Source organism: Glycine soja, chromosome 4 (genome assembly GCF_004193775.1).
Source record: "Glycine soja cultivar W05 chromosome 4, ASM419377v2, whole genome shotgun sequence".
Lineage (NCBI taxonomy): Eukaryota > Viridiplantae > Streptophyta > Magnoliopsida > Fabales > Fabaceae > Glycine > Glycine soja.
In genome coordinates, this window is record NC_041005.1 from 2601088 (window position 1) to 2628402 (window position 27315).

The 27315-nt window shown below is 33.0% G+C and overlaps 4 protein-coding genes across 6 annotated transcripts; 3 read left to right on the plus strand and 1 right to left on the minus strand.

The window, feature by feature from the left end:
• Positions 1–2794: 2794 nt before the first annotated feature.
• Positions 2795–5307, minus strand: LOC114408649. The gene is made up of 2 exons (XM_028371775.1): positions 3842–5307; positions 2795–3656 (listed from the first exon to the last, which is right to left on the minus strand). The coding sequence occupies exons 1-2, from the start codon at positions 4085–4087 to the stop codon at positions 3552–3554; spliced, it is 351 nt and encodes a 116-aa protein (XP_028227576.1). The 5' UTR covers positions 4088–5307; the 3' UTR covers positions 2795–3551.
• Positions 5308–9309: 4002 nt separating this feature from the next.
• Positions 9310–10089, plus strand: LOC114408302 (transcription repressor OFP7-like). The gene has a single exon (XM_028371334.1). It carries the CDS (start codon positions 9310–9312, stop codon positions 10087–10089), a length of 780 nt encoding a protein of 259 aa, XP_028227135.1.
• Positions 10090–11876: 1787 nt separating this feature from the next.
• LOC114408650 (glutamic acid-rich protein-like) lies at positions 11877–16654 on the plus strand. Its single transcript, XM_028371776.1, has 11 exons — positions 11877–12549; positions 12645–12699; positions 12800–12899; positions 12995–13145; positions 13559–13612; positions 13695–13837; positions 14249–14816; positions 14999–15110; positions 15220–15269; positions 15536–15679; positions 16233–16654. Exons 1-11 carry the CDS (start codon positions 12004–12006, stop codon positions 16473–16475), a joined length of 2166 nt encoding a protein of 721 aa, XP_028227577.1. The 5' UTR covers positions 11877–12003; the 3' UTR covers positions 16476–16654.
• A 677-nt stretch (positions 16655–17331) lies between these two features.
• LOC114408651 lies at positions 17332–26285 on the plus strand. 3 transcript variants are annotated; one of them, XM_028371779.1, is made up of 16 exons: positions 17332–17521; positions 18217–18425; positions 18972–19108; positions 19182–19292; positions 19417–19518; positions 19620–19728; positions 19825–20025; positions 20623–20791; positions 20883–20964; positions 21054–21147; positions 21444–21540; positions 22337–22430; positions 23253–23325; positions 25028–25201; positions 25318–25440; positions 25554–25666. In XM_028371779.1, exons 1-16 carry the CDS (start codon positions 17509–17511, stop codon positions 25641–25643), a joined length of 1878 nt encoding a protein of 625 aa, XP_028227580.1. In that variant the 5' UTR covers positions 17332–17508; the 3' UTR covers positions 25644–25666. The 3 variants fall into 3 exon arrangements, with proteins under 3 accessions (XP_028227580.1, XP_028227579.1, XP_028227581.1); XM_028371778.1 differs by having other exon boundaries at positions 17336–17521; positions 25644–26285; XM_028371780.1 differs by having other exon boundaries at positions 17521–17642; positions 25644–26285.
• The last annotated feature ends 1030 nt before the right edge of the window (positions 26286–27315 follow it).

The window sequence follows — 27315 nt, forward strand, 5'->3', positions numbered from 1 at the left end:
TTTCTCAAAAATGTCAAAAGTCTCTTTTCTTGAAAATGAGTTGAATACATATAGTGTAGTTGAGGTGCAGCTGAAAAAACATCAATTTTATTTAATTAAAATGACAAAAAAATAGAAAAATATTTGACATGAACCTTCAAATTAAGTTGGGTCTTCAACAATCAAGATTCTTAGGAGTAATTGTAGGCTTTCATTCATCTTCACTTGAGTCTTGTCAAATATGACTGATATCATTTATTGGAAGGTATTTTCTGACTGTTTTAGGTTCCTGTATTTGGACAGCTTTGGGATTCTCATCAAAATACCTCTAACATGTATATGTTCTAGTAACATAAGAGGAACTGGAAATGAATTTGAAGAACTGTATCTGCAACTATCCCCTCTTCACATTGTGATTGTGAGAGCATTATTGTAAGATTTGCGCAGGAAAAAAATGACACGGTCAATGTACCCAGTGGGGAGTGTCTATGCCAGTTTCTTTCAAGAATATAAAAGTCCGTGACTCTTTTAGGTCTTACGAAAAGTTGAAATTATTTTATTGGAAATTGTTTAATTTGAACACCTGACTTGCCATTGTGCCTAGGCTTAAGCGACCTGATCACTCTTCCATCATTGCACATGTCTTCTCTAATTCTTGACTATCACTTTCACATGTACATTTTGTTATACTTCCTAACCATTGTTTCCTCTTTGCTCCTAGCCGCATTTCCATCTCTCTTCTCATAAACTACATACCATAATTTTCCGATTAAATTATAACTCCACTAACCAAGAGTTAAGTCTCAATTTAAACAACTACTCCCTCCTTTAATAGCCATAATTGTTGAATTGTATTCTTACAAATATATTGTGAGCAGCCAGCAACAATTGAGACTCTTTTATATTGATAATTTTTGTGTGTTGCTATGTGTCAATTTATAATAACAACTGCAAGTGTGGTCTCGTCTATCTATTCTTTTGAATATGCTATGAATTGTTAATGGCTATTAATATTGTGCTGTATGTTATGAATAGTCAAGAAATGGTCACTAGTAATGCTTTAATTACTTCAAGAAAACATAAAAGAAACAAAGAAGAGATGGAAGAACTAGAGGAGCAAGCAATATCCGTTGTTGCTTGTGCTGTTGATATACTTTTTGGTGTAATGACTTTTGGGTGCAAGAATAGAGATAAAAAGAGGATAATTTTCTTAATGAAAGAAGTGACTAAGTCATTGAAAGAATTCGTACAAGAGGTAAAAGAAGAGGAGGAAGAACTTGATGAGCAAACAATATTTATTGTTGTTAGTATTGTTGTTAATGAAAGTAGTGGCCGAGTCATTGAAAAAATTAGTATAACTACATGTAACTAAAGAGGAGATGGAGATAGAAGATGCTCAAGAAGTTGTACATGAAGTGCTGAATGAGTTGAAGAATATACTCAATCTTCATAGTGCTAATCGATATAAAGTAATTGATTGGTTGACAGAAAATCCCGATAAATTAGTGATTCTAAAAGCTCTTCCATTGAAGGAGAAGGAGGATTACATCTTGGCTTTTATGTCTTGATGTCAAATTGAAGATAAATTTTGTACCTAGCTTATTCACATATCATGTTATTGTAACTACTATATGAAAGTCTAAATGCCTTCACACTTTAAGACTTGGCTGTTTTTGCAGCCATCCATGCATGGACAATTTTTGTTAAAATATAGAAACAAAATAGCAAAAGAAAATATTTATATATAAGACTTGGCTCTAGAAGCTGTTGGAATTCAATTACCGATATGCAGATTCTGCTTTTAGATTCATTATCTTGAGCCCTTTAATTACTTTTAAGAACAAAACATTTACCATTAAGTTATCTGGTAAGTCAACTTTCACTTGGCAACTCCTTTGTGGCACCTTATGCCTCTTTTTCACGACAATTTGTTGCTTTTTCCTTCTTCTTTTTTCTGATATATAATTTTTTAATTTGTGGGACAACTCGTTATGAATCAAACAGATAAATATGGATCTTTCTTTGATCACTAGGTTCTTCTTTTGTGGGATTGTGTGGTGTCATTAATTATTAAAGTTATTTTGCGGGATTACTCAAGAAATCAATGATGGCAAAGTGATAATAGAGTTACTTGAAATGACTAGCTGTATATGAGTGTCAAAGTGCACGAAACCCTTTTTTCTAGACTTCTTAATATATGTGAATATCTGGTTGCTTGATTTTTACTTTGTATACACTGCTTCCTTACAATTCCATTGCTTATAAAACCTGAACATTTGGCAGCATCGAGAAAGTGTCAGGTTTGGACTCAGTTCAATCATGGTGCTATATTTTTCTTGTTGATTTTTGCTGCGTTTAATACTGTAATTAGAAGTTAGATTTATTTCTTCATAATTGTTTGAGTCCGATACAGCAACTGGCTATGGTAAATATGAGATGGATGAATGAAGATGAGAGGGGTAAACTTAGAACACCACATATAGCTTGATTTCCAAAGCTGGTATTCCACATATTATATACAGTTTTTGAGATTTCATACCACTAGTTTAATGCTCGATATTTTTTTATGCTTTAGTTTTTCCTGCTTGTTACCACATACAGCTTATGTTGTGTCACTTTCAAAGAAAAAGCATATGTTGTGTCACATCATTATTATTATAAATTTGATTTAACGAATTCAAGGCTATTATTTTTATTATTTTCTTAACATAAAAAATACTACCTCCAATCCCATTTATAAGTGAAACATAGGATGAGCAATTGAGTTAATATTTTTAAAGAGTTAGTATTTATAAATTTTACGCGTTCGTTCTTCGATTCAATTGAAATCCTCAACTCAGTAATCAAATTACAATTTCTAAATTCCAATTGACAGGTTATTTAGTTATTTCAAAACAAAAATTTTGAATCAACCTGTTTTGGAATAGTATCTTGGTTAAATCTAGAACGGGATCTCCCATATTATCTATTTCAGCTAGACTGGTAAATCGAAAACTATGGTGCACTGACATGATGTGCGACATGGGTCACCTTAGTTGCCTAATTAATTTTTCCGCCCAAACTCAAGTATATAAATAGGCACCTCCTGTATGAATCCTATTTTTCTACTCTCATTCTTGTTCATTCTCCTCTTATGCATATTGCATACTGACTTAAGCATTGGAGTGTTTGCGCATCACGGATGCTAAACCATTCATGTCTATGCTGTATTCACACTTCCTATGGCTGAGGGGAGCAAAACAAGGAAAACCGAAGCAAAATCCTATCCCATGCTTGCTCTGCACCTTCGTGCTCTCGCTCTCCACCGGAGGGAGGCAGAAAGCAATCCATAGATAACCCAACAATGTTAAAATCAACCTCTTCAATCGTCCATGTTTCCTCAATCATATGTTTGTGATTATGCGCCACACCGTACCTATAAAGCGTGGCAATTGTCCTCCCACCGTGCGCTATGTTAATGCCGTCTATGTATCTATAATCATCAATCATGGACTCGATGCTTGTTTCCCAAAACACTGACCCTTTTCCTTTAAAGGCCTTCATTTTCACCAACTTGGTGTCCTCAAATTTGACTAGTAGCCCGTGCGTTGGCCGAAGTAGCCCAATATTGTGTGCATTACAATTTCTGTATTAGACGTGCTCTGTGCTTGAAGACGTTTGTAACTTGAGTCCAGTCCCTGATCATAATAAAAGGCACACACATGATTAATTTTGTTAATAATTATAATTTTTTGATCAAGTGAATATTTCATTTTAATAGTTATGTTATGAGTGAACCAGGACATATCATGTAAGAAGAAGATATCTTATATGAAAGTGGAAGAATTAAATTTTAAGTATATATATGCATATTATTATTTACCTGAAAGAAGCGGCGAAGGGGTCTAGAAGGGCCTTTGTTAGCATGAAAAGGTTGAGAAGAAGAGTGGTTCCAAGCTAGCTTACCGTTAATGCCAGCACCGACCTTGAAACCGGAAACAACCAATTCCAAGCACCATAGATCAGGGTTCTTCTGCCATAACACAAAGCCTCCAACTTCAGTTTTGCCTCTTGATTGAACGCTATCATCGTATTCATCACCTTGAAGTATATTCTCATCCCATTGCATACATGCTTTCCAGTGAATTCAATGCAGCTACTCCTCCCGTCGCCGCCACGTACTGCTGAACTATGTACTTTGCAGTAGAATCTCTCGGCATGCCTCCCCATTTTATTTAATTAATGAAACTATTGTTAACTAATTCAGGAAAGAACAACAACAAAGCAGGTAATTCACAATTCTAACACCCTCTCTATATTGTTAGTTTTCACTTGAGGAAATTTATCAAACGGTAAATGAACGGTAACCCATAATTTATGTTAAAAACTCTCTTTCTAATTTTATTTATTTATTTAACTTTTAACTAATAAAAAAAGTAATATGTTCGGTACAGAACTTCGTGATACATTTCTCATAACACAATGTAACATCACTCTTATAAAAATTACCTAAATGTTTTTACATTAAAAACATACTTACATACTCAAGGTTCATATGTATAGAGAATTAACCAAGACACAAACTATAATTGCGTGATGTAGTTTATATGAGTTATTCATCACCGTTATAGATTTATATGTTATAAGGTTGTGTTTGTTATGAAGGATGGAAATAATATAGAAGAGGATTTTTGTAATTTTTTATGAGACTCGCCCCTCTTATATTCTTGTTTAATTCAAAGAAGAATTATTCAACTTAAATTCAAAGAGAAATTAATATATAGATGATTGGTAAGGCTTACAATGGAACAATCTTTGAGGGGGCGAGTCAAAGTATGGTCTGATGGAACCTGAAGAGGAATAAGGGGAGCACCCACAAGCTTAAGCAACACCATGAATTCATTGTTTGATGGTGTTGAGAGACCGGAAGACTTATCAACAAATTGAGCATTCATGAGAGTTCGCAGGTTCTGCCAACTATTGAACCCATTGGTGCCCATGCTGATCAGCATTTCCTCAGGAATTGGCACCTCAAGGACCGTATCCAACCCATCTTCCTTGTCAAAATTAGGACACAACTTCCTCGTGGTTAATTTGGAAGGAATACTAATATTAATTTGGCCCAGTTAAATGAATAATATATATAAATAAATGACGAAGAAAGAAGGAAAGGAATCCTTTTGAGAAAAACGGAACCCTTCCTCTTTCTGGGCAGTGGGCACCCCCTGTGCCTGGAAAGGCTTAGGGTTAATTTGCTAAGACCAAATGATTTTGTGTCTATGGAATTGTGTTCCTAGCGAAAGGGGAAGCAAAACACACAGCGAGGTCTTGCGTTTTCTTTCCTAGCCGTTCCTTGCCCGTGGGGCCTAGGTACGTGCTAGGTGCCTTTGGCAACATATATATATATATATATATATATATAGTTTTCTACTTTTCTCTTTTCTAAGTAAATTTAGCATGCACAAAAAGGATGATAGTGTCTTCTTTCTTTATATATTTTTTAATTATTTTTGCACATGCCTGATTATATATTTTTTAGTTTTGGATGAAGAATTATGAATGTCTTTCAATCCACTGTATCAAAGATTAATCTCACTCATAATATATAATTATTGTAGGTCCAAATAAATTTATTTATGATGAAAATCAAACATAAATTCTTATCTTAAATAAATTGTTTCCTTACGTGTGAATATAATGAAATTTTACTTTTACACCATTTACATGATTATATATTTAAAAATAATATAGATTGTGTCCCAATTCTTTATGTATTTCAAGAGAAAAATATGATCATGCTTCAATGAGTAATATCAAAGCTTAAGGGAATATTTTGGTAACTTTTTAAAGTTATAATTAATTTTTAATTTTATAACTTCAGTTTAAGTTTCTTATGACGGTTACATTTCAAATTTAACTACACATCACTCTCCATGTTTTTCATTCTAAGTATACATTGTTGGTTAAAATGGAGAAAGTGACAATGCATGAGGGACTTGTGAAGGAATATTTGTGTTGAATAGATATGCAGAGATAGAAATTTATCATCATTTACTTAGCCATAATCATAACACACTCTAAAAGCACCGGTCTATCAATTACACCTCTAATGAGGTGTTTGTTATTATTTTTCCATAATGACAATTAGATAGAGGACTCAATTAAAAAAAAAGTACTAGAACACGATTAAAAGAAAAAAGTTCAAGACCTAATTGGATTTTTTGTAAAAGTATGGGACCTGCAAAATAATTAAATATAATTTTTATTATATATATTAGATTGGAAAAAATTAGGAATGACAAAATAGATTGGACATGTCAAATCAACCTTTTTTGAATTGCTTTTCTAACGAGTTGGGTTGAGGTTTTCATGCTACAACCCACTTAAACCATTCCATTTTGACCCTAAAAAAAGAGGTTGAGGAAAAAGTGGGAAGGGATGAATTATCAACTTGTTTTTTTCCTAAAAAATATATTTAATTTAATGTTTTGTCTAAATAAATTATTATTATTATTTAAAATTTAAGATAATACATTTAATTTTTAGTAAATATTTATTGTTAATATTCATAAAAGATAAAAATAATTAAAATATATTTATTATTTATTTGTTCTTTTTCTTTTGTTTTTGACGGGCTAATCCGCAAATCTAAGTGTAAATGGAGTGAACTTCAATTCTTAACCCATTTTTCTTTATGTGAGGCGGGGTAGGCCAACTTATTTCTAGTGGGTTAATGGTAGGATAGGATAGATTTGTCTACTTGTCACCCCTATTGAAAATCAAAAACTCCTTTTGATGCAATCATACAATGATGTAAGATCTATTACATTTACATATAAGAGAATAATTTATTTAGCAAGAGAACTTGTATTTGATTTTTTTTGTGTTCAAAATTTTATTGAATGAACAATTGTTATGCGCCGTGAGTAAAATTAATCTCTGCCTAGCAAATTTGGATATACTTATAGTCTTCGAAACTAAAAATTAAAAACTGAAGTTTTGGCTTTTAAAATTTTAAATCTTAAAAGTAAAAATCACCAAAAATAGAACCTAAATTATTAGATATGTAACTTTTTTTCCTAATATTACTCTCATTAGTATCCATAGTTATCAAAGATTTGACTCAAATGGTTAAAAATCGTGCATGAGTTGGATTTTGACAAATAAAAAAATTCCACGTAGTGATCCATTGTTCGTCACCTCAAAAATCCGTTCAATAATTAACATAAATGTACCAAAGGTATAACATATATTGTTGATTTGTATAAAATAATAAAAGAGAAAGTATAAGAAATATTTAAATACCGAATGTGGATAAGACCACATGCATGCAGTGCAAAGGCCGAAAGCTTCCTAAGTCAGGTGGATTTTTCACTTGTTTGGAAGTGAGTAGCAGTTGTATGTGAGAAAAAATTATGAGAAATAATTGTGTTTTCTTTTTCAAATGATTGTTTAAAAAATTGGTTAACGTAAATGAATAATTTATTAGATATTTCTATCAAAATGTTTCTGAAAATGTAAAATAAACTAATATAAATACACACTACTGAAGACGTGTTTTAATTAATTATCTCTAAAATAATATAATTTCTTTCCATGAGGCAAACAGGTGTGGACTGAGTCAACAAAATTACCCCAAGAGTGTGGCAAGGCATAAAATTTCAGTGTTGTTTGGAAATCCTTGTCCATTTGTCCAGGTATGAAGTATGATACGTCGGACCCCATTTGGTTACTAAGTCTGCGAATTTTTGTCCCATTGTGCACCTGGTGGGAGCTATGGTGCCAAAATATAATGCCATCCCAGTACGTCGAAATGTAAGTGCTTTATTCATAAAAATATATAGAGAGAGGTTGAAGAGTGATGATAAGGGGACATTGGATGGATTCATTCTTTTGCGGTTGGGGATATGCTGTGTTGAACTGGTCAATGTATTGCTGGACCCGCCTTGTTTTGCTTTCCATCAAGATTGAGCCTTTCATATAATATTGGAGACATCACGTGACGTGACATGATCGTTGAGGAGTAATTTTTTTAAACTATTAATAGAGATAAATTTTAAATAAATATTTAAAAAGTGATAAGTAATGGAATATTTCATGATTTTTTTAAATCATTTTACATTTTTTTCAGTTTTATTTTTATTTAATATTTTTTATATTATTTTTATTTAATATTTTTTTTTGCTTTTTATATTATTTTATTAATTTTCTATATTTTTTCCTAATTATAATATATTCCCACGAGTTCAACTTTAAAGTCGTATATATAACAACAGCCTTAGTTTTATTTTATTAGTGCTTGATTTAAATAAAACAATATAAAAAATATATAAAAATATTAATTTAGATAAAAAATATATATAACTTCTAAATCATAAATTCTATCAAAAATATGATTTTGAAGTTGTATTTAAAAAAATTAAAAATTTATAAAAAAATTTACAACTTTGGTGAAAATAAAATCATAAAATAATTTATGATTTAAACTCAAAAGTCTTACGTATCTTATTACTTATCCCAGAGAAAACAATAAAAGTATTAAATAATTTTTTTCAATAGAATAAAATATTACTTATCCCTTTATATATTGAGAATGTAAAATAATTTTAAATTGTCATTCAATAACAAAATATTATTTGAATAATTTTAGAAGTCGACAAACTTATAAATAAAAGTAAAACTTTTTACACAGTGAGGATATAATTATTTTTCTTATATTTTTTTCTATGAATTATAATTAAGTGATGTACTTCAACTTTTATAAATGTATTTTCACCTAACTTTTCCAAGAAACTAACATACATAAATTAATTTTATCTAATTATAAAAAAGATTAATTCATTTTATATTTTTTTTTCTATAAATATTTACAAAGAAGTTTGACATTAGAATATAACAAAAGCTAGGGAGTGATTATAAACCTTAATCCATTTAAAAATGTTAAATTCATTCGGCGTTGATTACACCACGTACCAACACCTTTCGCATAACATTTTGCATACTAAGTTTTCAATTGTCGACAATAAGTGTATAATATATAGTAATGATGCTAATCCCTTTGTTTCTGCGAACGTAATATTATGGCAATTATGTGTGTGTCTTCATTGTGTAACTGGACCCCTACTTCACAGCACATTGCGATGGAATTCTAAGGTTAGGTTAATTACTTGGATTCAGTCAGAGACCATCATCATATTCTCACGAATAGAATTTGGGTCCCACTTTAATTAATAGTTAATCATACTCCATACATGCCGGCCATTCTTGTATTTTATTTCTCCCTATAAATATATTCTTGACCCTAAAGTGTTTAATTTGTGCCATCTTCTTAATTAGCTTAATTACCACATCATGGCCAAACGCTTCAAATTGAAGTTCAATATCCCTTCATTTCAAATGTGTCGCTCAAAAGACCCTTCCTCTTTCCCTGGAAATCCCGTTCCTGCCATATACCGTCTTTCTCCCGTTAACCACAACGCGCGTCACACGAGACATCCAAGCATTCCTTCTCCGTCACCGTCAAAGATAACGTCCATCGCGCAGGGATGCAAAATGTGCCATGACAAGCAGAGTTTGAAGAAACTGAAATCCATCAGAGGCCGGAAAAGCACGTCCAGCGTTCCGTCGAGGCGAAGCGATTTTCGAATCGACAACATCGAGGAAGAGGAGAGCGAGACTCTGATTTCTTGCATGACAAGTTTCTCCGACGAGTTTTGTCTCGGCGAGGAGAAGGAGCTAAGTACTGGTAGTAGCAGCCAGAGAAGGAAGATGAGCAGCGTAAAGAAGGTTCGGAGTGTGAGGTTTCAGAGTTCGGAGAAACGGAGAGGAGCGGAGGTGAAGAAGACGACGGTGACACGGAAAAGTGTGGAGGGGAAGGTGAGGGAGAGTTTTGCGGTAGTGAAGAAGTCAAAGGATCCTTATGAAGACTTCAAGAAATCGATGATGGAGATGATAACGGAGATGGAGATGTCTGAGGCCGAAGATTTGGAGCAGCTTTTGCAGTGTTTCTTGGCTTTGAACTCTCGGAGTCATCATGCAGTTATTGTGCGGGCTTTCATGGAGATTTGGCAACAAATGTTCTTTTGGAACCCTACGTCAATGAAAAATCTCCAAACAGATCTGGAAAAGTAAATCGTGTTTTTTTTTGGGTGCTTTTTATGTGAATGTGCGAATCTTGGGATAGTTTGGTTTCATTTAATTTTGATTTCATTTCAAAAAATTATTTGTTACACCTCTAGTTTATTTCAGATTATGATATGATAGGATAGAAAGAAAGATTATTGTGAGAAAGTATCAATGTTAATAACATATTTGTTGGAGAAAATAATTATGTATACATAATTATTCTTTGCTTTTGATGTGTATTGTCCTATGTGAGAACTGACAAAGGGAGCTTGTTAGTGCATCATGTATAATTTGGATTTTTCTTGGGAAAAAAAATATTATGATGTAGTAGTGATGACGTTCTCTTTAATTCTTTAAAAGGAAAAATACATATTAATAACATTTGAAATGTTATTCAACAGCCCGTGAAGAAGAGAGAAAAAATAGAAAAATATAAATATAATAGTTGATATGATGTAAATAGAAATGTTAATGAATGATATATGAAATATTTAAAATTATGAGATGTCTAAATAACAATGTTCTTCTAAGTCATTGGATAATATGATATACTTTCTTCCTTCCTATTTCAGATATAACTGATTAAATTATGTTTATTAGAAAAATTAATCAATTTAGGTATTAGGATTAAATTTGTCTTTATCGTAATATTTTTTAAAATTTGTTATTAACATTAATGAAAGTCTATTCATTTTCTCTGATCTTTACAGGAAAAAGAAAGTAATAATTTAAAGTAATATTTAATTATAAATTAAAATAAATAAAAATATTTTAATAAAAAATTAATTAATAATAAGTAACAATAAAATTTGTTGACTATATCGAATAATTAGGAGCTTAGAAAGTAAAATTTTTGCAAGAGTCATTCATTATGAACCGTAATGGTTGAATTTGATTTTTAGATTTGATTACTTAGCTCTTTGTGCGTGTTTTCAAACTTGGTAATATTATTTTTAAGGTTAAATTATTAATTTAATCTCTTTACTTATTTATCTAATTTGGTTTCTCTTTTTATGAAAGTTTTAATTTAGTACCTTCTGTATTTAAAAAATAATTCAACGTATAACTTTTTTTCCAACTGAGACCAATGCATTAAAGTATTTTTTAAAATATAAGAAACTAAATTGAAGTATTTTTAAAAATATGAGACTAAAATGAGTAAAAAAAGATTACATTGAAGCATTTTGAAAAATAAGGAATTGAATTATATATTTATTATAGGAGAGACCAAATTTTGAAAAATAAGGAATTGAATTATATCTTTATAAGAGAGACCAAATTGAATAAAATAAATAAATAAAAGGACTAAATTAGTATTTATCTAGATTTTAAACATTTAAGCATAATCAAGACATATAAAATAATTGGATTATCTGCTTTCTTTTTTTCTCTCAAAATTGTATAATTGGATCCTAATTATTAAGAAAAATTGTAAAGTTGAGTCAAATTTCAATAATTTTAGAGGCAAAAATGTAAACACATGAAAATCGAAAATCAAACTCAGTAAAAGAAAAGGAAAAATAAGTAAATTATTAAGTTTGTCCATAAACTATTTAAGAAATTCCAAATAGATTTTTAATTTTTTTTGTAATTGAATTATTGATCATGTAAATTTTCTTTAACAAAGTCTTTAGAATTTTGAAAATCACAATATGTTTTTTTAACAATTTCATTCCATCATAAATATTTCTAAATAGTTCAGGCCGTACTTAATAATTTAATTTAAGTAACTACTAAATAATAATAAAAAAAAGAGTTACAAAAGCGATGCCCCTTGGCGCGTTTACCCCAAAATTTCGAAAGCATTTGCCGCCATTTCTCTAGGTTACACTGATGTAACGATCCGTTCTTAATAGCCCGAGGCTAGCGGCGTTGGTTTCCAAAGCGAAAATCAAACCCAAATTCAATTCAGAATCAGCCATGGAGAGCGACGACGACTTCGAGCTTTTGCCTCCTTCTCCCGTCCAAGAACGAAAGCTCAAGCGTTTGAAGAAAGCAGCTAGGGTTCCCGAACCTTCTCACCCTCCTATCTCTCCTCCCAATTTTTCCGTATCGGGAAACGGCGAAGAACACTTGACGGAGCCAAACGGCGAATCTGGGCCCGAATTTGAAACTTTGACCCCAAGCCCAAGCCCAAGCCCGAGCCCGAGCCCGAACCCGAACCCTCAATCTGACACTCCGAAAGGTGTAACCGTCGACGACGATGGTTTGGGCGCGAAGAGGGTTCTGGATTTTGATTCCTTCGGTGAGGAACTAGGGAAGGTTGTAGAGGAGACTGAAGAAGTTAGAGATCTGAAGACCTACGAAGAAATCAGGGATTTGAATACTGATGAAGTAGAGAGGAAACGACGAGGTTTAGATGACTTGCCAGAGAAGAACGAGAAGAAGAAGAGAATCAATGACGACGGTGACAGCAGCGAGAAGAAGCCTAAAGTATCTGCCACCAATAAGAGAAAGGCCGAGAAGGTGCATAACTGCATATGTACATTCTGTTAAATTGTTCTGAATTTTGATGTATCTGGATTTGGATTTACCAATTTGTGGATTCTGTGATCTAACAGGAACGACGAGATACTCTGAAACAGCTTCAAGCGGAGTCTCAGAGACTTCTTCGAGGTATGAATATTTTTTTAAGCTCTATTCGATGGTCGATCTAGTTTTTTTTTTTTTTTCTCGAGTTTTTTCTAACCCTAATAGTTCACCGTGGTTTGAATAGAAACTAGAGATGCGGCTTTTAAACCTGCTCCTCTGGTTCAGAAGCCAATTTCTTCGATATTGGAGAAAATTCGGCAGCGGAAATTGGAGATTTTAAAGAAGTGGGTTGATTTGCGTTAAGATTTTGCTTAGCAGGCTTTATTTTTTTTCAAAAAAAAAACCTTAGAAAACATACTCATGTGTACTTGGTTTGCAGATCTGCTGATAATGTAGAAAAGGCTGAACCGGAAGAAACACCAGCTTCTTGCCATGCAGCCACTAAATGTAATTTGGGCACGTCACATATTGGTGAAGAATCTAATGATGCTGCAGCTAATTCTAACTCTGAGAGCATTCCTTCTCCCATGGTAAGTCAAATTGTGTATTTTATTGGGAGGTAATATTCCATTTTGATTTTACAATGCCATTAGGTATTTTCTTCAGTTCAAAAACAGCAGAAAATGTAATGCATTAGTTTTGGTCTAGTAACCCACTAGAATTAGTCTAGTAGTGGGGTTTGGTTAGTTTGCACAAAGTTGTAGATTCAAACTTTGTTGCCATTGTACACCAAAAAAGTATTGGTGATGTGCTTTGAGGGTGGTATTTGTATCTGCTGTAACTATTTTTTTTATCATTGATTAAATAAATTCAATAAAATTGTGTAAATTGGAACATTTGAAATTCTAAACTGTTCTAATATTTAGTTAGTTTATCTTATATGTGTTTCCCTCATGTTGAGATACCATTGCCATCTAATTCACTGTATCTGTTGAGTTTTCAGGCCAAGGATTCAGAATCTGAGCATGCATTTCGAGCTCCTATTGGTGATACTCAGGTTTTCCGCCAGCCATTTACCAAGATGCTTGCCTTAACCGTAGATATTCTATATTTATTGCTTGTCTGGCTGTACTTTCTAGGAACTCTACACTGATTCTGAAAGAAGCGATACTAAAGATGAGGCTGTAAATGACAAGTCTAACAACCCTTCAGAAGAAGTGTTTGCCCCGTCAATGCTTGCAATGAACTTGAAACTTGATTCTGCTCCTCCTGATGATGACGTGTAAGTGTTTAATATTTTCTTTTTGTTTTTTTTATATATTTGCTTCTGCTGACAATTCATCGTGTTCAATTTCAATATTCAATTGTGCATTATAACCACCTGTGAGTGTTTCTAATACTACTATGAAACTAGCATTCTACGCTGAGCTTATCTTAACTATCTAGTTGTTTTGTGTTCAAAACAAGTACATAGGAATAATTCAAATAACAATGTGGTGTTCTTATGTTTGCAAACTCTTGTTAAGACGTGAAAGCTTCTAATTGATATGTAATGATGACCTGTGGATCCTTTTCTTCGACAAATCATGACTTTTTAATTTTGTTATGGCAAAGGACCGATTAGTGGTCACTTCTGCTTCTCCTTGTTCTAAAAATAAAAAAACAAAATAAAATGACAACTGCTTTTTTCCAGCTCTTCCAATGAGGAGGAGGAGGACAATGACAAGGAGAACATAGAGCCACACGTACATGTATCAGTTGACTTGACTTTATCACCAGATGGTGACCCTGTTAGGGCTTTTGTTGATGAAGAAGCTGAAGAGGAAGATGACAGTGATAATGACCTACAGCGTTTCCAAGATGATGAAGGTGAAGATGATGATGATATTGAGGAAGATGACATGATTGCAACTCAATATGAAGAAAAGCCAGATGATAGAGAAAAGCGTGAGCAACTCCACCAGCAGTGGCATGAGCAACGGGATGCAGCTGGAGTGGATAATCTACGTCAGAAATTCTATGGTGGTTCAAAATTGAATGAAACACCATCAACTGAAGAGGAAGATGAGGAAAGCAGAGAAACTGAAAATGATGATGAAGTTGAAGAATACGCAGCACCATCAGAAAGTCTGAAGACCACTCTGAAAAAGGTGAAGCAGATGATCCCACAGATGTTTTCAGATAAAGATGATAAATATGTATCATCTGATGATGAAGAAACTGAGGACAAGCTAGCTAGACAATCCCTCTATTATAAAACTGTGAGTTCTCACTTCTAAGCAACCTTAATAAATGTATACTGAAGTGTATTATCTCTTCTATAAAATGTCTGCTGAAGCTTACTATTGCTTATTTACTGAAGTTCGTTGCATTTCCATCTGTGTGTACTGAGATGCTCATGTGATCAAATAGGAACTGATCTAAATATTGTAATGTACAACAGGAAGAGAAAGCTAAATTCTTTTCACCAGCTGAGGACGAAAATAGCAGGGAAGTTTTCAGTCTCATAAAGAAATTAAACGTGCCTGATACCAAGAGAAAAGGAAAAACTACTTGTAAGATCTATTAATTTCACTTACACCTCATTGCAGTGAGCAAAATCTGTGCTAATCATGCTTCTAGGTTGTGAGAATACTAACGGTTTGTCATTAATTTATGCTGCAGCCATCTTTGCTATGCCAAGCATTGGACAGAACATAAATATATCATCAAAGGTTGGTTAGCTTAAACTGCTAGATGTGGAACAAATGAAGCTATTTTACTTTTTTTTTTTTTGGAGAGAAAGCTATTTTACTTATTAAACACCCCTTTACCCAGCAAAACTATAAAAAACATTTGCTGTGAGTCATACTCTGTTTAGATACTTATCTGAGCATTTTCAACGATATACTTGAATCGCAGGAATGTGTTTTCGTCAATATCTTCAGCTATATATAAGGTGTCATTGCTTAGTTCTTTTATTGTATTGTAAATGTTGCAGTCATCTTTTGTTGGAAGGGCTTCAGATCGTTTTATGCCTACTTCTCAAAAGCAGGGATCATGCAAGGTCCGATCATATATATTTGGGCGAGATGACAGCAACAGCAGGAGTTCAATATTGATCTCAGAGGATTCTTTAGATACGGTAACAACTATCTGAAATCATAAAGCTAGCGCAGTACACCATAAATCTTTTTGTGCTCTTTGAAAAATCGTTGCCATTTTGGACTTCAGAGAGATGATTTGAAACTAATGAGTGTAAAATCATTTGACATATATAATTAAAAGTTTGACTATAGTAATAATAATAATAATTATATTTAAGCTATTTTTTTTAATAATATAACCATGCATGATTGGATTATAGGATGGTTTTTTTCAATGATGCATATCAACTACTCTTCCAAATATTTTTACTATGAGGCTCAACATTCCACCAATGACTCATCATATGAAAAGAAGAATATTTTACAATACCTTTGTTTTGCATCTATATTTAGCAATTAGCAGAACATTAGTAATGTTGAGTGGACTTGATAATAGTGATGATAATAAGCGTGCACGTTTTAATCGTCCTCACTTCGTTGATTTAGAAGAGACATTATGTGCTTGATGGTTGACACTTGACATTGCCGTATTTGCTTCTTTGTCAATTTGGCAATGTGGGTAATGTGTTCCTTTCCTGATGAACTTAACAGATTCAAACGGAGAGTCAACCACCAAAAGCGGCTTCTGCCAAGTTTCAAAGAAATACGCAGAACAAAAACACCACCATGAATTCTGCATCTAAGGAGTCAAATGTGTCGCTTTTGGATATATTAAGGAAGTCTTCACATCATGCAGATCACAGTTTCCAGAATGCCAACGTTCAACCAAAGACATCAATATTTGATGCATTCAAGTTAATGAAGAAGCCAACCAAGGCGGAGGCAAGAGTTTGATAAGTTTTGGCCATATTTGTATGGTTAAACCTTAAACCTTCATCAATTATTATCTAATTTATTTCGATCCTTGAAATAATCGAAAAAAATATATATCTTTGGTGGCGTATGTGTATGTGAAGAGTCAAGTAACATTGTTTTTTTGTCTACTCTTGAAAGAATATTTTATTTTCCATTTATATAGAAGTCACTAATCCAGAATGTAAATGGATTGGTTAATCCGGAAGGTAAAAAAAAGTTGCAGCAACTGCCTTATGCGAATATAGGTGCACAGTTGCGGATTAATTATAATTTTACAATCAAAGAAGTCAATAACATGAAAGAATATACTTCAATATTTTTTAATTGTGGATAAAATATTTAAGTAATTTTTATTTGTTTTTTTTCCAAAAAAAATTATCACTTTTTAAAGTACGGACTTTATTTAAGGAACTAATTAGTAATTACTTTCAATAAATATTATTAAAATCAAACGTTGTCCATTACTTTCCTTAAATATTATTTAACTAATACTTGGCTCCACTTTTTTTAAAAAATAAAAGGTATAATAATTAATTTCTGAATTTTAGTAATGATATTATCGTTTTTTATTACACAGTAAATTTTCAATTAATGAAAAACAACTAAAAGATAACTAACTTATTGCAAATTTTGTCCAAAAAAAACCTTAACCAAAGTGATATCGTAATGTAGTAGTGGTATTGATAAAGAGTACGTAGTTATTTTGGGACGAATTGAGTGAAAAGAAGAGAGATAAAAAAATAAAAATAGAAAGACAATCAGGTGAGAATAAGACGAATGAATTTCACTGATAAAATGTTAAAGTAAGAAAAGCGAAAGAGTGCGTAAAGCATTAACCTGAAGTAGTTACTAGTCACACTATTAACATTGTTTCCCTTCCTCTGCCTTCCTTCCTTCTAATATCTGAATTGCCAACAAAACAAAGAAAAATCTTCCTTACTCTCAAACAAAACAAAACAAAACGCGATCATTTCTCCGCCGTAGCAGTGGAACAAACTCCACCGACTCCGTTATGGACAACTCCGGTTTGTCCTCACACTCCTTTTCTTCTCTTTCACTCTCGCAATTCACAGTTACTCCGTTTCGCAAATCTTTTAATGTTTACAACTCGAATCTAACCACAAAACCTTGCTGGTTTCGCCTGTTGTGAGTTCTCGTTCCCTACGCTTCAATTTGTGCGAAGAAATTGCTTTGTTCTGAAAGTAACTTGAACTGAATTTGTGTGATGTGAGTTAGGAGTTGTGTGTATGACTTCTGTGAGAGGCTTGAAAGTTTTGTTTATGTGCAACCTTGCTCCCCCGCCCCTTTCGATTACTTTTCTTTTTACTTTGATATGGATCACGTGTGAGTAGAACTGTACAAATCTTATATCCTGTTTGGAACTGCGACCGCCATGTCCTAAATGCGCGTCCCTGTTAATGCTAGTCATTTTAGCTTTTGAATCAAAGGCTGCAATTGACGTATGTCTATGCCCTTTGGACGTTTTTCCAAACATGCATTTAATGAGTTTCACATAGTGTATCTTGTGTCAATTGGCTAGCTGCTGTCTTTCACCTGGTTCAGTGGTAGTTGAAAAATTGTATTATTTTGACCTGTTTGAGGAATGGATCCAGTGGACTTTTAGGGGCTGTTCTGTTTTAAACAAAAAATTGTGGAGTGTACATTGATCTTTAAATGACTTCTGGGGTGTTACAATTTAACTGGTCGATGCAATTGGCAGGAAATCCTCAAGATGTGGTTGTGCCACCTGTTGAAGGTGTTGCAGGAGGTGGTACGGCTTATGGGTGGAATGATGGTGGCACACATGGCTTGAATGTCAAGGGACCAATTGACCCCACAGAAATTCCAACTAAGGATTTAGTGCATGTATGGTGCATGCCAAACACAGCAAATGTTGGACCTCAAGATATGCCCAGACATTTGGAGCCTGTTAGTATTTTTGTCGTATCTCATTTTGGTGGTCTATATTCCTATTCATCTTCTAGTAATCTTATTGTGTTTTATTTCTATAATTTGTAACATGCTATAATGTACATAATTACATGTTTTCTGTCAGCATGACCTTGCTAGTGTTTGTTGTTTATGAATAGTAACTGCACAAGTAATAATTGAAATTTTTTTTATCTCACAATTTGTTACGTGTGATATCTACTTGTAAATTGACTTTTGCCTTCATAGTTGCACAATTACATGCTTAACCGCACTTGATGCATGCCTCAAAATGGTTTGCTATTATATGGTTAATTGATGCAAGAGTTTGGCATGCCAATTTTTAATTCTAATGAGTTGGGGATATGGATGGAATATTTCACGAGTTTGATGCACTTACGACTTTCACTTTTGGAACCATCTTAGATTTGTGGGTGGAGTTTATGTATAAAAAAGTTGTAGAATCATATTGGACTGAAGAAATTATGAATCCTGAAACATTTGCTATTTGGCTTCTGACATTAAAGTTTTTGCTTTATCTTGTAGATAAACCTGCTGGCTGCTAGAAATGAGAGGGAGAGTGTGCAAATAGCTATCCGACCAAAGGTTTCATGGGGTGGTTCTAGTGTTGCAGGGACTGTGCAGATTCAGTGTAGTGACCTATGTTCCACATCTGGAGACAGGTTGGAGTTTGTCATATTGTATGGAACAAATACGTGATTTACTTCCATTTTATGCTGACATCAATTTTGGCAGACTGATTGTTGGGCAATCACTGCTGTTGCGGCGGGTGGTGCCCATTTTAGGTGTACCTGATGCTCTTGTTCCCGTTGATCTTCCAGTCAGTCAAATAAACCTATTTCCTGGGTACTTGTCTGATTAACTTTCTTAATGTTTTCTTCTTGAGTTCTAGTGCTGTGTCTGCATGTTGCTGGACGGTTGACTACTTTTCAGTTTTCACTCTGTTTTTGGCATTCATTTGCTTCTTCAGGGAGACTACCGCTCTTTGGATATCCATTGACGTTCCAAGTTCTCAACCTCCAGGACAATATGAAGGAGAGATTGTCATTACTGCTATAAAATCAGATGCAGAGTGAGCCTTTTTCTGTTAATGATTCTGTTATTTCCTATTTTGTGTAAGACATAATTTACAACTTCTGTTTATTGACTTTGTCAATTTTAACCACTGCACAGATCTCCTGTTCAAAGTATAAGCAAGGTTGAGAAACATCAGCTGTATAGGGACCTAAAGGGATGTCTTGACATTGTTGAGCCCATTGATGGAAAACCATTAGATGAAGTGGTGGGTTTTGTTTTCTCAATCAGTGTTCCTCATTTTGATACTCTCACTGACCTTGATATTATTATGGGTTTTTTTATTTAAGCATCTCTTTTTTAGGTTGAAAGGGTGAAATCTACAACTACATCTTTGAGAAGGATTCTTCTGTCTCCATCATTTTCTGAATTCTTTTCAGATAATGGACCAGTAGACGTAATGGATGAGGATGCCATTTCAAGTCTCTCTTTACGGATGAAGTTAAATCTGACTGTTTGGGAATTTGTACTTCCTGAAACTCCTTCGCTCCCTGCTGTATTTGGTGTATCCTCTTCCCATACATTAAATGTCAAACAAGTAAATCCATTTGATTTGATTTTTTTTTTAATGCTTGTAGTTGTAGAAAATGTAACTGGTATTTATATTGTCTCAGTTGGGTCATTAAAATGCTAAATAATTTATGGCTTACTTAGGTGACGGTTGATTTGAGTGTTTTCTGTTTTCATTTTCAAAGAAAATAGAAAATTAGAGTGAAAATACATTTTTTTTTTAAATTTAGAAAACATTTTCTCTGAAAATATTTTCAAAAACAGATCCAAAGCTGAAAACAACAAATCATCATTTTTAGTTTTTTTGAAGAAGTGAAAACGCAGTGACACCTTAGAGTACTTTTTTCTCTATACATGTTTTCTAAATCTTTAAAATTTGAAAATGAAAACAGAAAATAAGCACTTAAACCAAGCGCCAACTTAGTTACTTCAAACAAACTCTGACTGAATCATGATATTGCTGCTTTTTGTTCGATTAGTGCTCTGCATATTTCACATTTTCCATTCACTGATGCACTTTGGATCTATATCTTTGTGAAATTAGGAAAGTTTATTTGTTGCACACTATTTTGTTTCCTTTACTATACACTAGATATCTGATACTGTAATTGAGGATCGCTTTGGTGTTCAACAAGGGACAGCTGAGTGGTATGAAGCATTGGATCAGCATTTCAAATGGCTTCTTCAGTATAGAATCAGCCCTTATTTTTGTAAATGGGCTGATGGTATGCGTGTTTTGACGTACACATCTCCATGGCCAGGTATTTTTTTGAGGCAATAAGTTTGACAAAATCAACTCCAAAAGAAGAATTAATAGCATTGCTGAAAATTCTCCTCTTCTTGACATTGTAGCGGATCATCCAAAGTCGGATGAATATTTTTCAGATCCACGGTTGGCAGCATATGCTGTACCATATAAACAAGTAGTCTCCGGGTATACAGTCAGTTGTCCCCGTTCGCTTCTATCAGGTATATTTGCGATGAAAACTGATGAAATTCAACCCACCTGTTGATGTGCCACAGTAACAATTCGGCGGAGGATTACTTGCAGAAACAAGTTGAGATATTGAGGACCAAGAATCACTGGAGGAAAGCTTACTTTTACTTGTGGGATGAGGTATAAACATGTGTGCTATCATTTGCAATAATATGAAAATTCTTCCCTAGGATGACATCTTAGTTTAGTTCTACCTTTATTCTATCTCTGGATTGGATAGTGCTACTTTAAAAAAAAAAAAATCAGTCAAGTGACTCTTGCAGTAGTCATTGGTTAATTGTTTTCATGCTTTCCTGGTAAATAATTTTTTTAATAGCTTCATTATATTTTACTGTCATGTGTGGTTAGTATAACCATGAACCAGATCCAGTTTGTTATGACCCTGATAAGCTGATTTACTTTCATATTTTTTCCAGCCACTGAATTTGGAACAATATGATTCTGTTCGAAATATGGCCAGTGAGATTCATGCTTATGCTCCAGATGCTCGTATTTTAACTACTTACTATTGTGGTATGTGTTAGCTACCTTAAATTACCCTAACCTAATCTCTGTGTAGACTACATGATAATCTCTCCCTTATGATGTCTTTTGGTTGTTTCTCATCTTGGCAATGGCTATGGTTTATTTAGCAAATGCACTGTTCAGAATGACTTCAAGTTTTTCACATGGTTGTATTTGCTGACTGTAATCATATCCTAAATTAGTTAATTGGATAGTTGGAACTGGTTTCATCCAGGTGCTCTTTATAGTTATTTGATCTAAGAATAGTTTTGCCGGGGCCATGACTTCGGTTTCTTTTTGCTAAACATTTCCCATCTTTGTTCCTATATATTACTAATTTACTATATGAAAAAACATATTTTCTCACTTTTGGCAAATTTAACCTTATAATAAGATTTTAGGTAATATGGTATAATTTTTTGCTGGCACGGCCTTGGGGTATTTTAGCTGTCGCTAAATCTTCTCAGTTGGCAAATTCTGACATCAGTCAGATTGAACTTACCAGTATTACACCCAGTGTTGTGTGACTGTGAGCATGGAAAATAAATAACTCAATCTATATCTGTGACTCTGTTTATATGATACCAATCACAAATTTGCTTTGTTCATTATTGCTTTTGCTGTATGTTTCCAATGATTGTATTTGTAGGACATGCTTCCACAATTAATTCATATAATATTTGATGACTCCATTAATTCAAACTACTCAGCTTTCTCCACCTAGTCCATTCAGTTTAACTTCTGTAGTTGATTATTCTTTTGTCCTAATGTAATTATCTTATTGTATGATTCTTGTTTTATGTAGGACCAAATGATGCACCTCTCGCACCTACTCCATTTGACGCTTTTGTAAAAGTTCCAAGTTTTCTGCGTCCTCATAATCAAATTTATTGTACTAGGTATTATTCTCTACATTAACTGTATACCTAAGTTTAGTACACTTTATTTATCATGTAACTTTGAGCGATTTACTTTTTGCTTGGCTTTGCCTATTTTTGACCAAGGGTATGGAAAAAGAAATACTGAAAGTTTTCTTTTTTTCTTTCCATTTCTTCAAGTTATTTCATGTTATTGACATAAATTTTTAATGACCATGTCATCACTTAGAAGACCATAATTTTTATCGTGTTTCATTATGATTTTTTTAGGATTTTCTGTGTCGATTTTATTATTTGGTTTTTGACCTACTTTAGGACATAAGGACTGTCATTTTGAGGTCTCATGGGATTACTCAATTTATGGTGAAGCAATATTCGGAATCTCAATTTATGGGATTACTTGGTGAATCAATTTTCAGGATCTCTATTTATAGTCAATGACACTAAGATGTTCTTTCATTAAAAACAGATTACTATTTTTTGTTGAAGGACTTTGTTGTGTAAATTGGTTGTGTTTTGTTGTTTGGGTGAGAGGTTTTGTGCCTTCTAGAGGACCAGAGACAACCCTTCTCCATTTTCATTGACCACATTTGTATTTTGAAGCTTTTGTTATGTGGATCCCTTCATATCCATTTGCATTACTTAAAAGTGAGTTGAATTTCAGTTAGGTTACCGAATTAGTGTGTTATTTTTTGGACACCTTGATGGGGCTTATTTCTCAAGTCTCATTTTATGTGCCCTGGAAAAAATCATTTTTACAATGGTGAAAATAAAATAGGGAAGGAAGAAAAACAGAAGTCTTCTATCATTAAGCATGCTAAGAAATTGAATGTGCCTTTGCAGTGAGTGGGTTCTGGGCAATCAAGAGGACCTGGTTAAGGATATTATTGCTGAATTACAACCAGAGAATGGCGAGGTAATATTATAATTTTATTGTTTTTCTGTATTTGTTATTTGGTTTGTGCATTAAATTTCTGCTGAAGCTGTTGATATTTATTGTTCCTCATCAATGTTGGTTGAACAAATCTCATAAACACAAGTATGCATTTTTATTGGGTATATGATCTTTCATAATAATGACCTAAGTCTACCTGTTTACATGAGGCTCAGCTCTATGTTTCTTTCATGGTTGTTTTTCCCTGTTGTGTCTGTCATGCTCTGGATTTTGGAAACAGCACTAGGCATCAACGTTTTTGGATAGATTCTTATACTTATTATTATGACCTTGACCTGATCCAAAATTGTAAGTTACTCGCATTAACTAAAGACAAAAAGTACTAATAGATCCAAAACAGTTATATTACTAACATTCTAACAATCTACTTTTAACTTTAAAAGTTGCTTATGATAATCAAACTAAAAGTAGATCTGACAACCTAATTTGTAATTTTGAAAGTTGCTCCTGATAATCCATTTTTATTTAAAAACAATTTAGTTTTTGTATTTATTATGTATATGGAATCAATGAATTTTGGTATACTTAATTTTGACTTTTTTTTCTATTTCTATTTTAAAATATTTTATTTTAATTAGTTTCAAAATTATATAAATTTTAAATTAGTCTTTTGTGTCTTCAATCATATTTAGAAACAAATAAAGTGAGCTAATTTTAACAATTGATTAAAATAAACCAATAACATGGACTTAAATCTAATCACATAGAGAAAGAAAGCATTAGAATAACAGGCTAGGTGATGATGTGGCAGAGAGGAGAGTTGACCGGGAGAAGAAAAAATGAGGTAAAAAAAAAGAAGAAAATTTGACAATGTAATATATTCTATTTGATTGTGTTAAGTTATGAACGTGTCTTATTTGTTGTGAGCTCTGGGTAATTCTTTTTGTCCTCTTCTGACTTGATCCTTGATCACTGTTGAACTTCCTATCTTCTTATTCTGAACTATCTCCTTTTTATTCAACTTCAATTTGTGTTTTTTCTATTGTTCCCTTCCTTTCTCTCTTGATCCTCTTTTTGCTATAAAAAAATGTCCTAAGCAAGCAAGTAAACAAATCACAAGGCATTATAAAACATGGAAACTAAGAAATAATTCTAAGTAAAAAAGTAAACAAATCACGAAATATTAACTAAAAAAATAAAAAATAATCCTAAGAGATAATTTCTACAATACTCTAAGATAAATATTGATTTATTAAATATTTGAACGTGTTTTTATTTACTAAGTAGCTCAGACAAATTAGGCATTCACACTGCCTAGCAAAGCCTTGGAGGATTTGAGTTATTTAGTTGAGCATGAGCTCCCATTTTCTTTGATTCTCAATAGTCAATATGATTACGTTGATGCAATTTCAACATTTTTCCTCTTAGACATTTTTTTGCTAAAGAGGGTGATATTCATCAGCAATGGATTAAAATTGTAAATCATTATAAATGGGTGTACTTATTGCTGAAATAGTCAATCTGTTACACCGAATATTTATTCAGTATTTCTCTTTAAAAAAGATTCTGAGAGCTGAATAGAAGAAATGTTTGATGTTTGTGTGTGTAATGGAATATCCTAGACCCGAAGAATAGCAAGCTATGCATTATAATATGCATAGTAATGTTGTGCTGGTGCATATACTCTTATTTGCTCATTAGGGGCAGGTGGTATTTTTTACAGGAGTGGTGGACATATGTCTGTATGGGACCATCAGATCCTCATCCAAATTGGCATCTTGGAATGCGAGGTACCCAACACCGTGCCGTCATGTGGCGTGTGTGGAAAGAGGGTGGCACAGGATTTTTGTACTGGGGAGCCAACTGCTATGAGAAGGCAACTGTAGCCAGTGCAGAGGTGATTGTATAGCTTGTTTATGCTATCTTCTAAAAAGAATGGGGCTGGTAGAACTTGTTATACTGCATTGATATTTTGATTATTTTCTGACAATCAAAATAATTTTGTGGACACAGATAAAATTCAGGCATGGTCTTCCCCCTGGAGATGGAGTTCTATACTATCCTGGTGAGGTGTTCTCAACTTCTCATCAGCCAGTGGCTTCTCTTAGACTAGAGCGCATACTTAATGGCTTGCAGGTAGAACATTTATCTTTTCTTCTTAATTTTGCAAGTTATTCTCAACATATTTGTATTTTGAAGAATAGTAGTCTTATTTACATGGTTTTCCCATCTCTGTTTCTTTCCTGAAGATTTATATTCATGTCATGTGCTGGCATAAGTTGCAAGTGGTTCTCCTTTGCATTCTGATCGTAGATTCTGTTTTCCGTGCCTCTATTTAGGACACTGAGTACCTGAGACTATATGCTTCAAGATACGGTAGGGACGAGAGTATTGCACTTTTAGAAAGAATGGGAGTGTACTTTGGTCCTGAGCGTTACACATTTGAGCACATGCCAATTGATGCAATGAGAGGACAAATATTTAATGCCTGCCGTTCATGAATTGATATGTTATAGATGCTGTGCATTTTGGTCGAGTGGTTCATTTGTTGACAGCTAAAAAATTCAGGCTTCAGCATCTAACTTTCAAAGATGCGACAATTGACAGTAATCGAGTGAGATCCGTGGAATATCACCCAAATGCTGCACAATTTGAACTGTGTAGATATGGAATGTGACAGTGATATATATATATATAGTATCTGAAACGTAGTTAGATGAGAAATCTGTTGTTCATGCTGAAATGTGCCCTTCAACCGTACATAGGATCATAATCAATTAGAGTTAATGTTGCAGTGTGAGGATCGTTTATTTCGGAGACTTACTACTTTAACATGGTTGATGCGCGAGAGGAGTAATACTGTAAACTAGTTGAACTAGAGTAGTAGTAATATTGAAGAGAATGTTGAAGACCATGTTAGCAATCTTTACCTAGATATAGTTCGTCTATACTTGGTACATCGGATGTTGATTTCTTTTAAATTTGGGGCGGAAGACGGTATAAATTGATTGCCTTCGAGCTAGATCTTTTATGCAGGGGCCTTAATAAGGTTAAACTAGGATAAATTTGGATAAAAAGTTTCATATTTTTACTATTAAAATTTTCATTTTAATTAAATGATATGTAGGAATTCTTTTAATAGTAAATAACTTATTAAATGTGCATTGCAAATTTTTTTAAAAAAAATACATCATTTTATTGAAAAAATTGATGGCAAAAATGTAACAAAGTTGTTCTTAAAAGTCTTATCCTTAATAAGAACGGTATAAATTGATTGCCTTCGAGCTAGATATTTAATGGAGGGTGACAATTGGGTTAAAGATTAGAATAAAATTAGATCGATTCTTTTATTTTTATATTCTTATTATCAGTTTTCATTTTATTTAAATGATTGTAAGTAGGCATTTTCTTTTAATAATAAATGATTGAATATCTATCGTAAAATTTCAAAAAAATAATTTCACATACCATTTTATTGAAAATTTTGATGGAAAACATTACAAGTCTTTTCAGCGATTAGAGTAAGGAAATCCTGTGGATTAATTTTAAACGGGTCTTTCAAAGGTTTATCAGAATATTGGTGAAGAACAAGACTGAAGGAATTTTGCGCTTGCTCCTGTCTCGGTAAAGGTGAGAACATGACATCGAGCCATGTAACATGTTATGAATGGATAAGAATGTGATTTTGTTTGTGATGAAATGGATAAGAATATGAGGGGGTGGGGGTTGTATACGAAGATAGAGAAATGTTAGCAAACCTAACATTACTACATTCTTTTTAACATATTTTCCTATTTATTAAAATTTGTAAAAAAAATATATAAAATTATGTGGGTTTAACCCTTAATTAATAAGATTTACTCAAAATTTTCTAATTTTCAATAAATTTATTACAGTTTTAAACTTTAACCGTGTTAATTATTATTTGCATTTATGAATTATTTTTTGGTGTGTGAAACAGAGGAACCAAAAGTCCAAAGAAAGACATCTACAGTATACCATACTATAATT

Coding starts and splice junctions, on each gene's coding strand:
- LOC114408649 (XM_028371775.1), bottom strand. CDS start 4,087: ATGCAATGGGATGAGAATATACTTCAAGGTGATGAATACGATGATAGC. Junction 3,657..3,841: donor CCCTTCGCCGCTTCTTTCAG/GTAAATAATAAT, acceptor TATTATGATCAG/GGACTGGACTCAAGTTACAA.
- LOC114408302 (XM_028371334.1), top strand. CDS start 9,310: ATGGCCAAACGCTTCAAATTGAAGTTCAATATCCCTTCATTTCAAATG.
- LOC114408650 (XM_028371776.1), top strand. CDS start 12,004: ATGGAGAGCGACGACGACTTCGAGCTTTTGCCTCCTTCTCCCGTCCAA. Junction 13,613..13,694: donor CTCCTATTGGTGATACTCAG/GTTTTCCGCCAG, acceptor TGTACTTTCTAG/GAACTCTACACTGATTCTGA. Junction 15,111..15,219: donor GAGAAAAGGAAAAACTACTT/GTAAGATCTATT, acceptor TTTATGCTGCAG/CCATCTTTGCTATGCCAAGC.
- LOC114408651 (XM_028371778.1), top strand. Junction 19,293..19,416: donor CAAATAAACCTATTTCCTGG/GTACTTGTCTGA, acceptor TTGCTTCTTCAG/GGAGACTACCGCTCTTTGGA. Junction 20,965..21,053: donor TATAAACAAGTAGTCTCCGG/GTATACAGTCAG, acceptor GATGTGCCACAG/TAACAATTCGGCGGAGGATT.